General features: G+C 40.3%; 2 protein-coding genes across 3 annotated transcripts in view; both read right to left on the bottom strand.

Moving 5' to 3' along the window:
• The window catches only part of LOC126333081 (uncharacterized), a 330,586-nt gene that overhangs the window by 136,980 nt on the left and 181,550 nt on the right, over window positions 1-12,056 (bottom strand). The gene's annotated exons all lie outside the window — the stretch shown is intronic.
• LOC126333149 (uncharacterized) overlaps window positions 3,976-12,056 on the bottom strand; it is a 229,801-nt gene continuing 221,720 nt past the window's right edge. Inside the window, exon 2 of the mRNA XM_049996716.1 lies at window positions 3,976-4,941. Within this exon, the coding sequence (XP_049852673.1) occupies window positions 4,552-4,932 (381 nt within the window). The 5' untranslated portion in view covers window positions 4,933-4,941 and the 3' untranslated portion in view covers window positions 3,976-4,551. The remainder of the gene's footprint in view (window positions 4,942-12,056) is intronic.

The raw sequence follows: 12,056 nt of genomic DNA, 5'->3' as shown, positions 1-12,056 counted from the left end.
TATACTTGCGCACTTGATTTCTGCACTCCTTACTTCTAAACTGACAAAACTGGAATACTTCAGACTGTTAATGCTTTGTGTTTGACCACGGCCACTAGTAGTAAAACTAGTAGTAGTATTAGTAGTAGTAATAGTGTGCGCAGCACTATAATAGCCCAAATGTAGTTGTTGCTGTGTCATGCTGTCAATTAATTTATTTATCTGTGTCGAAGTGAGTATCTACATACTTGGAGAGGACATTTTCTTGAGACATTTAGCATTTTTTATGTTTGCGTCTCACTTTTATCATAAGCAATGTATGGGACAAAGTAGAACATGTGTGTACTGGGTGGAATATGTGAGTAACCTACAAAATCCACTGCATTAATGCTACTAATTGAGATCAAATAATTATTGACAGCTCATATGATCAATATCAGGGTATTACAAAATTGTCACAGTAAAGGTCTTCTGAAAATAATTTAGTGTTGTGACTCAAACCCCATCAGATTGTTTAGTTTTTACCCCCAAAAATTTTCATTTTATTGCTCAGGGGGAAATGACCCCCAGATTGGGAACCACTGGCTTAGAAGGAGAGGCAAGTGGCACAGAGAGGGGTGGTGCCGCCAGGGACTTGTCAGGTAAGGCAGACCAGTATACTGATGCTTACCTTCATGATAGATCAACTGTAGAAACATTTGCTAACTTGCCTAACCCAATTATGTATTTATTTCGGGGAATTTCTGATCCACCATTGACCAACTGCTCCTGGTTGAAGAGCTACTATGCTAAGTGTCGATTTTGAGATTCTTGCTGATGCCTTGCAGGTTCCCCACTCAGTTATATTGCATTTATTATATCTTTTGACCAGAGGTTCACTGAGCAATGTACTTTCAGAAATACTTAAGGAATGGGGCGCTCTAAGAGATCTGAGGCATCATGTGATACAATTAAAGTTATCACCACCCATTAGTAATAAATTACAGCATGACCATTGTTGGCAGGTATAAGGGCCTACTGAGAATTTACTCTAATAGATAGAGCATGAGTACATAGCAGTTGTTGCTTTGCAGATGACAGTCACAGAATATGACAATGTGTTCAACATTTCTAAGCATGAGACCGGAAGATCGGTCATGATCTGCATTCACCCAGAAGCCCACTACATTTTCTGAACTAAACTAATTGTTGTCTTCCATGGAGTCTTTGTGGTTTGCAGATGAGCAGTGCAACCAGCAAAATGGGCCAAAGTCAGAATTCCAAGTGCATGGTAGTAAACCCCATTGGTTACCATTTAAACCTTCTGGTTGTAAAGCATGTTTACAGTGTGGAAAATGGGATCATCTGGTGCATGACTGTTCAGTTGAGTGAGGCTCAAGACCTAATAGATGATGCCATATGCGCCGAACTGAGACCAGTCAGTGTAAACCTCCTAGCTGATACACTCATGTCTGCAGCATTCATGGTTGTACCTTGCCATATGTTTATGCTAAACTTAACCAGGAACCAGTCTGTGGCCTGTTAGACTCAAGCAGTTCAATTTCTTTGTTAGATTACCATTGATATTTGGAATACAGTGGGTTATGTAGAATGCCCCCTTTGTGTACCACTCTTCAGAGATTTTGGGCACTTCATGACCAAGTGTTATCTTTGATAGGTGAGGTGCACGGGAAACTACCCATTTGTGATTTTTCATGGCCAATTAAATTGGTTGGTGCTTGATTTTGCCAGTAAGACCTTTTCCTCTAAATATCGTCCTTTGTCATTGTCATAGCAGTGGCAAGGTCAAACTACTTCACCCGTGCCACACTGAGTTTGTCGTTAACCATCATGAACAAGGTCAGGCCCACCAGCTGTTAAGATCTTGGGAGACTACCTGCAGTCGTCACTGTATATGGATAATGGACAAAATGCAGTATAAAATTCATTTATTGGATGATGTCCTGAGCGGCAAGCTCCTTATCATTTGTCACCCAACAAAATGAGGATATTGCAGCAGAAGGTGAACCACATGTTGAAGGATGGGGTTATCAGGTCATCCACTTCGCCTTAAGCGCCACCCATTTTTCTTGTTCCTAAGGGACAAGGCAATGATTTTAGTCCAGTGGTCAATTACAGGCCCGGTCATCCTTGAATCCATACCACTGCCTGACTTACACAATTATTTCACTTGGTTCTCTGGGTCCAGCTATTTTACCGTGCTTGCTCTTACCCAAGCCTATCTCAGATACCACTTATTGAGGATTCCACGTAGGTGACAGCATTATCTACCGACTGGAACTTGTATGAGTTCAATTGGGCTTATCTACTGAGGCAGTCTTGTCTCATCAAATGGACCATGTGTTTGGTGATCTCAAGTTCAGCTGTGTGTTTAACTGTCTAGATGACGTTTCCATCTATAGTTGTTCTTTTCACCAGCAAATGTGTCACATTCAGGGGGTGTTACCACAGCTTTGGGCAGCTGGGTCAACAGTTACACCAACTGAAGTCACCCCAGCTAGACATCAGAGCTCCTTCCTGGTTTCAGAGGATGGGATCAGATTTGACTAAGACCGCACCTCTGCCTTGTGACAGGCAGGCAAAATACCCAAGAGACTCACTGCCGCCACACCAACAGTCATAATAGAGGGAGGCAGCCCACTCGTGTAATAGCTGGGGATCAAATTTTTGTCCACAAATTCATCTCTGGGGGTAGTAGCAATGGCAGTATTTCTAGGAAGCTTACACCACATTTTCTACGATCTTATCAGGTCCTCCAAGTGTAAAGGTTCTGTTAACCTTTTAGTCCATAGTCCATAGAGTAGTAGGACCTCCCGAGTACACATCAGTCAAATTAAACTAGCCAAGTAGAGCCACTCCAGTCTCCTACTGCCCTGTCCGGAATAAACTGTGGGGGGTTATTGTTTCAGTGGGGCAGCTTAAGCCGTGTTGGCTTGTATAAATTTCTCTTCCGGGCGACTTCCTCTGTTTGGTCTCTTCTCTGCTCATCCAGTTGCACTGCTGCCATGCAATGGCCAGTGGGACGAATTTTTGCAGCATGTGAGTCCCTTTTGGACAGTGCTGGGAGGAAGTTGGGGCTCTGAGCTGACACAGTCAGGACAATGGTTGGCCAATTGTGCGGGAAGTGACCAAAGGCTCTGGTCCGTAAGAGGCTGAAGGCTATTGGTTTTCCTTTGAAACTGTGTTTCTGCTGCTGCCTGTTGTGTTGCCACTATTGTGTTCCCATTCATCAAAGTGACCTCTTGGTAACAAGCTGGAGATTCACTTGCAACCTTTTCCCTTTCCTGTGATTTCATCGGGAATGGCCATTGGTTGGTTGTTCAGTCATCTTAGCAGACATCATGTATTAGGTCTTTTGGCCACTTCTAGGTTCTGCGTGCCCCCCATTACTTCCAATTCATCCCTGTTGCTGCACAGTGACTAGCTTTAGTTTTGTTTGAGTTGCTTGTGGTATTGTTTTTTGGTGGATCTGTGAACAGGTCCTACTTATAGGAGTCTTAATAGGATAGACAGGACAATTATTGCACCAAGTTGTTAAACTCTTTTTTTTTTTTTTTTTTTTTTTTTTTTTTTTTTTTTTTTTTTTTTTTTTTTAACTGTGTTTTAGAATTACATTGGCCATCAAATGGGATGTCTGTTAGTTCTAGCTGCACAGGGAGATGGCTGTCATATAGTGGACACATTGGACTATTGATGTATGCCCTGTATTGGTAAGGTGCAGTATTTCTGTATAGTGAAATTTTTGAATGAGCAGTCAATCTTAATGCTGTAGGAGTACTGGATTTGAGAGGCAAGTTGTTGTAATTACCTTGGATTAATCTTGTGTTTAAATATTACCCTCCTGTTTAAATGCTGGTCAGCTTGTATTCAGAGTTCTGGGGACAAATAACAGTTTTATTGCAGTTACCTTAAATTATTCCTTGGTCTTAAGTTTTATAATCATATTTAAGAGTGTGTTTCCTTCTTCTTCTTTTCTTTTCTTTTTCTTTCTTTAAAAAAAGGGGGAAAAGTGAACAAATTTTCAGAAGATTCAAGTGGGGAATTATTCCTGTGTTTTATGTGATTACTGTCTAAGTTGGGCTGGGATAATTATCTGTATTGTATGTTGACCCAGCTCCTGTCTGACCAGTCAACAAACTGTTCCGGTTTGTTTCACCAACTGGACAACCTGATAACGGGAGAGGATGTGGACATGGATCTGGGTGGAAGTGCATACTAGAAGCTCACTGGGATCACTATCCTGTGCCAAGATGCAGTTGCAGGTTGTCAGTCACCTCAGTTCTTATGCTTACTGTGTCACTCTGTCCTGGCAATCTTCTTAATTTTCCATTCCTCATTAACTTTGCCCTTTCCTGCATTCCCCTTCCAGAATCAAGCCTCAAAATTGTGCAAATAGGAAGGTTGGAAGCCATCAGACAGTTACTAAATTTCACCACGTTAAACTTTTTGCAAGTTTAATTTTCCACAGAGATATATTTGACCTTGTCATGATACTTAGAATTTCAAGGCAATTTCTAAGCCTTCTGGCACCTGGTGGTTATTGATTTTGATCTTCATCATCATCATCATCATTTAAGACTGATTATGCCTTTCAGTGTTCAGTCTGGAGCATAGCCCCCTTATAAAATTCCTCCATGATCCCCAATTCAGTGCTAACATTGGTGCCTCTTCTGATGTTAAACCTATTACTACAAAATCATTCTTAACCAAATGCAGGTACCTTCTCCTTGGTCTGCCCCGACTCCTCCTACCCTCTACTGCTGAACCCATGAGTCTCTTGGGTAACCTTGCTTCTCCCATGCATGTAACATGACCCCACCATCTAAGCCTGTTCATCCTGACTGCTGCATCTATAGAGTTCATTCCCAGTTTTTCTTTGATTTCCTCATTGTGGACACCCTCCTGCCATTGTTCCCATCTAATAGTACCTGCAATCATCCTAGCTACTTTCATATCCGTAACCTCAACCTTGTTGATAAGGTAACCTGAATCCACCCAGCTTTCGCTCCCATACAACAAAGTAGGTCGAAAGATTGAACGGTGCACGGATAACTTAGTCTTGTACTGATTTCCTTCTTGCAGAAGAGAGTAGATCATAGCTGAGCGCTGACTACATTAGCTTTGCTACACCTCGCTTCCAGTTCTTTCACTATGTTGCCATCCTGTGAGAATATGCATCCCAAGTACTTGAAACTGTCCACCTGTTCTAACTTTGTTCCTCCTATTTGGCACTCAATCCGTTTATATTTCTTTTCCACTGACATTACTTTCGTTTTGGAGATGCTAATCTTCATACCATAGTCCTTACATTTCTGATCTAGCTCTGAAATATTACTTTGCAAACTTTCAATCGAATCTGCCATCACAACTAAGTCATCCGCATATGCAAGACTGCTTGTTTTGTGTTCACATATCTTGATCTCACCCAGCCAGTCTATTGTTTTCAACATATGATCCATAAATAATATGAACAACAGTGGAGACAGGTTGCAGCCTTGTCTTACCCCAGAAACTACTCTGAACCATGAACTCAATTTACCGTCAACTCTAACTGCTGCCTGACTATCCATGTAAAGACCTTTAATTGCTGGCAAAAGTTTGCCTCCTATTCCATAATCTCGTAGAACAGACAATAACGTCCTCCTAGGAACCCAGTCATATGCCTTTTCTAGATCTATAAAGCATAGATACAGTTCCCTGTTCCACTCATACCACTTCTCCATTATTTGCCGTAAGGTAAAGATCTGGTCCTGACAACCTCTAAGAGGCCTAAACCCACACTGATTTTCATCCAATTGGTCCTCAACTAATACTCGCACTTTCCTTTCAACAATACCTGAGAAGATTTTACCCACAACGCTGATTAAAGAGATACCTCTGTAGTTGTTACAATCTTTTCTGTTTCCATGTTTAAAGATTGGTGTGATTACTGCTTTTGTCCAGTCTGATGGAACCTGTCCCAACTCCGAGGCCATTTCAATTATCCTGTGTAGCCATTTAAGACCTGACGTTCCACTGTATTTGATGAGTTCCGACTGAATTTCATCCACCCCAGCTGCTTTATTGCACTGCAATCTATTGACCATTTTCTCCACTTCCTCAAATGTGATCCTATTCCCATCATTCCTGTCCCATTCTACCACGAAATCTGAAACATTGCTGAACGTATTTTCACCTACATTGAGCAACTCTTCAAAATATTCCCTCCATCTGCCCAAGGCATCCATAGGATTCACCAGCAGTTTTCCTGACCTGTCCAAAATACTTGTCATTTCCTTCTTACCTCCCTTTCGAAGACTGCTAATTACACTCCAGAATGGTTTTCCAGCAGCTTGACCCATAGCCTCCAACCTGTTTCCAAAGTCTTCCCAAGATTTCTTCTTGGATGCTGTAATTATCTGTTTGGCTTTGTTTCTTTCTCCAACATAACTTTCTCTGTCTACCTGAGTTCTAGTATGTAGCCATTTTTGATACACCTTCTTTTTCCTTTTACAGGCTGCCTTGACTGTGTCATTCCACCAAGCTGTTTGCTTCATCCTACTTTTACTCACTACTGTTCCAAGACATTCTTTAGCCACTTCTAGTACTGTTTCCCTGTACCTTGTCCATTCCTTTTCCATGACTGTAATTGACTACATTCAACTAACTGGTACCTTTCTGAGATTGCTGTTATGTACTTGTGCCTGATTTCCTTATCCTGAAGTTTCTCCGCTCTTATCCTCCTACATATGGACCTGATCTCCTGCACTTTCGGCCTCACAATCCCAATTTCACTGCAGATTAAATAATGATCAGTGTCATCAAAGAATCCCCTGAATACACGTGTGTCCCTCACAGCCTTCCTGAATTCCTGATCTGTTATTATATAGTCAATGACAGATCTGGTTCCCCTACCTTCCCAAGTATACCGGTGAATGTTCTTATGTTTAAAAAAGGAGTTTGTGATTACTAAGCCCATACTGGCACAGAAATCAAAGAGTTGTTTCCCGTTCCTGTTGGCCTCCATATCTTCTCCAAATTTACCCATAACCTTTTCATACCCTTTTGTTCGATTTCCAATCCTGCCACTAAAATCACCAATGAGCAGAACACTATCCTTGTCCTTTACTCTAACAACTACATCACTGAGTGCCTCATAAAAACTATCCATCTTATCTTGATATTCTTGAAAAAAAATTTTAAGAGACAATTATACAGTAAATTCTAAGCCTTCTGGCACTCTGTGACTATTGATGTTGATCTTATTGTAATTTTTCTTTTAAAAAATGGGATTAATTTCAAAACAAATCTTTAAGCCCTTCTGGTGCTCTGTGATTATTGGTTGTTGTTAACTGGCTTTTTGCTTCATTCCATTGTAAAGCAAAATTTTAAATGCTTTCATGAAATAAATGTAGACATCGTCAACCACAAGTGAGGTTGAACCAGGTTCTAGGCCCTTCCATGATTTCCTGCTGCTGCCACCAATGGAGAACACATTTCACTAATATTGATGTCACCAGATACTACCACTGTGCAGTTTTTATTTTTGACCCACAATGCTGTCAGTTTCTCAAGTTCTCCTATGAACAAGTCTCATTTTGATTGGGATGATGATGTACAGATGCAGCTATAATTTTTACTTTTGGAAACACTGCACTGCAGCTAAAAAATTCTATACAAAGGTCACTTGTATATGTAAGTCCATAATTTAGAGTCAATATTTTAGTGATATAGACAGTTATATAGAGCAGTTTATTTCACCCAGTAAAGTTAATAGTTAGTGGAGGGATCAGTAAATATGCTGGATGAGTCCCCTTGGTATAAAGATTATTGTAGTCTTCCAAACCTTTTGTTGTCACTTTCTAATAAGCTATCATTGTTCACATATTCCAACTCTTGCTGATTAATGCACACAAGCATTTTTGTAATTTTTGTCATCTGCCATGATGTGTAGACAGTTTTCCAGGAAGGAGAGCATATAACATTAGTTCAGAGGAGTTGCAGTTAATCATAATTGCTTATCATTTTTGGGGTAAAGCAGTGCCTGCCAAAAGCAACAGCACTTCAATTAAAAGTTTCATAGTAAAAAGAATCATCTAAAGCACAAATAAAATTGAAAAATGCTTTACAACAAAAATAAATTATACTTTTTTCTTCTTATTGAAACTAATCATAGCAAATCTGAAGATGAATAAAGCAAAAAATTAATGTCATCTCAATAATAGCAACTAAAGTGAGATAAAAGAGAAAGAGAGAGAGAGAGAGGGAGAGAGAGAGAGAGAGAGAGAGATGGAGAGAGAGAGAGAGAGAGAGAGAGAGAGAGAGAGAACAGATAGAGATGGAGAGAGAGAGAGAGAGAGAGAGAGAGAGAGAGAGAGAGAGAGAGAGAACAGATAGAAGCGGGGAGGGAGAGAGAGAGAGAGAGAGAGAGAGAGAGAGAGAGAGAGAGAGAGAGAGAGAATAGACTGCTTCTGTTTGTGTGGGACTTAATTTCTCATCTTCTCCAATTATTAATTTGCTTATAAACTTCAAGAAAAACTGAATATAATAAAGAATTTGTTACCTTGTCACTTCACATTATTTGATGAAAACAGAGAGAAATAAAGATATGTATGCATATTTCTCTGTGAGCCCAGTGTGAATGAACTACTTTTCCTTTGGTTCTCTCAACATCCATAACACTGTGTTTTCTTACAGTTAAGTGACAATTAGTTCTATGTAAGCTGAAATACCCACTTCTCTGTTTACTACATAAATCACATTACATTTCATACCATTAGCAATGACACTTGTGATATATGCAAAAAGAAAAATTCTGAATCATTTGTCCAACTTAGTGACAGATCATTGGGGTATATTATGAACAGCAATAGACACAGAATAGAAACTCATGGCACACCAGTGTTGCAGCATTCTAGTGAGTTTCAAATCAGGTTGTATGTTTGGGCATTGAACACAAGATCCTGATTCCTGTTCGGTAGATATGAAAGAAAGAATCAGTGAGCACATCTCTAATCCAAATGCTCCAAACTAAATGAAATTATAGTTGATTCAACTGCTTTAACTGAATTAAGAAACTACCTGCTACTCTCAAATGGTCATTTGGTACTATGAGTACATTACACGCCAAACAATAAATTGTATATACTGTTGTCATTGCCTTCCTGAATCCAAACAGCAACCCTGACAATTCTCATACTACTATCCTCTCAAAAACCTTCAAAAACACAGTTTGTAAGATATGAAGCATATCCTTAATATTAACATAGCACGGGAGAGCATACTTATTTCTACAAACAATGTAGAAAGTAACTGGCTGTGTCATGTCAATAATGCACTTATATAAGCTTGCCAACCAGCACTGTGCGCTGGCAGCAGTTCTGTTCTGACTTTGGTCCTGCCTGCTATTCAGGCCTTTTTTCCTGGCCATTGTCTTAGCCTGCCAAGTGCTTGGTTTAACCCTTGAATTTCTCTCTGTAGTGTATATTCATAAGAAAATTGCTTTGCTCTTAAATAATTCTTTAGTCTCACATGATCATGAAATTGTTGACAGAAAGTCATAGTAAAAATCTGTGCTTCTGTTCTTAATCAACCAAGGAGTCCCAATATCCAAGTAATAAATACCACAAATCTTCTTGTGGCAGCCTCTGAAAGTGGTCTACATATTTTGAAGTAAAAGGGAGTGTTACAATGTCGCAATATGGGCTTCGACTCTGACACCAAACAATCTTAGGAGATGGCTGACCCATAGAACCAATGAATGATAAGCGTGTCAGCATCTGCACAGCTGTGCTTCATACAGAAATTAGGACAAAGTTGATCGGGGAGGAACTAGGGAAAGTGATTAGGACACTGATTCTTTCCAGTTGTCCATATATCAGTGAATATAGTGATAGCCAGTGTAATGGTATGGTGGAGTTAAGAATCAGTGAAGATGGAATGGTTAACATGTCGAAAAAGAATTGGGAAGTACAAGCAACTGAAAACATCCTAATAAATTCTAAATTTTCTGGACAAGAGTGAGATTCTGGAATTGGAAGTGATAGTGTAATTAGTGAGTAACCAATGATGCAATCCTTGACTTCACTACTCATTGCAAACTAATAGCAGATAATGGTGGTAATGAATGCCTAATGAAAATTCTGCAGACTATTAAAGACAGGCATCACAAATTAAGAGATTTTTTGCAGCAAGTGAGAAAAAGTCAGGGGAAAACAAGGACAAGTTTCAAGGGCTAAAAAAGAAACTTGTAGAATACAATATCTGGTGCAAAGAAAGAACAACAAATTTGTACAAGCAGAATACGAAACAAGACAGCAAAATTAGAGAAACAAAAGGTGTCTGCCATACAAATAAAGAATCATTAATTAAAATCATCAGCAGAGTTCAAAGTCATTGTTACACCAAAATCTATCATGTAAGACTTCAATGAATGCAAATACACTGATCAACCAAGACGTTTTGACCACCTACCTGACAGCCAGTGTGTTCACCTTTGGAATGGATATCAATGGCATCATGTCAGGGAAGCAATGAGGCTTTGGGAGGTTTCTGGAGGGAATTAGCACCACACCTGCACAGACAAGTCACCTAATTCCCACAAATTCAACGAACGGCGGTAATGAGCTCTGAAGCCGCGTTCAATCACATCCCAGATGTTTTTGATCACGTTCAAATCTAGTGAGTTGGGGGCCAGCACATCACATAGAAATGCAACTGTGTTCCTCAAAACACTCTATAACATTCCTGGCCTTGTGACATGGTGCATTATCTTGTTGAAAAATGTCACTGACGTCAGGAAACATGATTGTCATGAAGGGGTGTACATGGTATGAAACTAGTGTACAGTACTGCTTGGCCCCATAGATGCCCATGAGTGTTCCCGAGAGCATAATGGAGCCACCACCAGCTTGTCTCTGACCCGCAGTACAGAAGTCAAGGAGCTGTTACCCTGGAAGACAACGAATTGCGCTCTCCCACCAGCACGATGAAAAAGGTATCGGCATTCACCAAACCATACAATGCCCTCCCTCTGTACCAACATCCAGTGCCAGTGGTCACATGCCCATTTCAGTCATAGTTGCTGACACTGTGGTGATAACATTGGCACATGCATGGGTCTTTGGCTGCGGAGGTCCATCGTTAGCAGTGTTTGGTGTAGTGTGTGTTCAGACAAACGTGTACTCTGCCCAGGATTAAAGTCTGATGTTAGTTCCACCACAGTTTTCTGCCTGCCCTGTTATACCTGTCTACCCAGCCTATGACGTCTGACATCCATAATGAGGGGTGGCTTGCCCAACCTCACCATGTCTGGACATGGTTTCACCTTGATTTCACAATGTACTGAATGCACTCACCACAGCACTCATTAAACACCTGACAAGTCGTGCAGCTTCCAAAATGCTCGTGCCAAGCCTCCGGGCCATCATGGCCTACCCTCAGTCAAACTCAGATTGTACACCGTGCATGCGTCTGCCTAGCAAGTCATTCCTCACCAGGTGATGCTGCTATTGCATGGATAGGTTTATATTGATGTAGAGTGGTGGTCATAACATTCTGGAAGATAAGTGTATATGTACAGTTTCCAAAACTGGTAATAATTCATATGCCAGAGGTAGCCTAAATGGTTTTTCTAGGTTATATTTCCATCCAAGATCACAATTCTCTATCCTGTTCATTATTTTTTGTAAGTTCTCAGTAGTAACTGATGAAAATATAATTGCAACAGTGTTAAGAACTGCCACACTGAGTGATACCAGATGACAGTGAGTTCTCTCAAGGTTCAGGAGGTAACAATCTGTCAGTAGTAACTGATGATATTGATCATAAGTAGTATATGGCTGTCAACCTATCACAGCTATGCAGAAGGAAAGAACAATGAACATGACAGTCTAATACCTATATATCTCATTGGAAGTTCCAGGCCTTTTATTGGATGTTTCCTCTCACCATACTCAGATTGCTAAGTTCTCTGAACAACTTACTAGAGCCTCAATGGATGAATGTGTTCATTGATATCTGTTAAAGAGGTGTTCAATGACACCAAAATGAGAGTGCTGTGAATCTTTGGAAGGCACAGTATTAAACAAGACTCATAG

Source organism: Schistocerca gregaria, chromosome 2, assembly GCF_023897955.1.
Source record: "Schistocerca gregaria isolate iqSchGreg1 chromosome 2, iqSchGreg1.2, whole genome shotgun sequence".
Lineage (NCBI taxonomy): Eukaryota > Metazoa > Arthropoda > Insecta > Orthoptera > Acrididae > Schistocerca > Schistocerca gregaria.
This window is presented reverse-complemented; position numbering and strand designations above follow the sequence as displayed.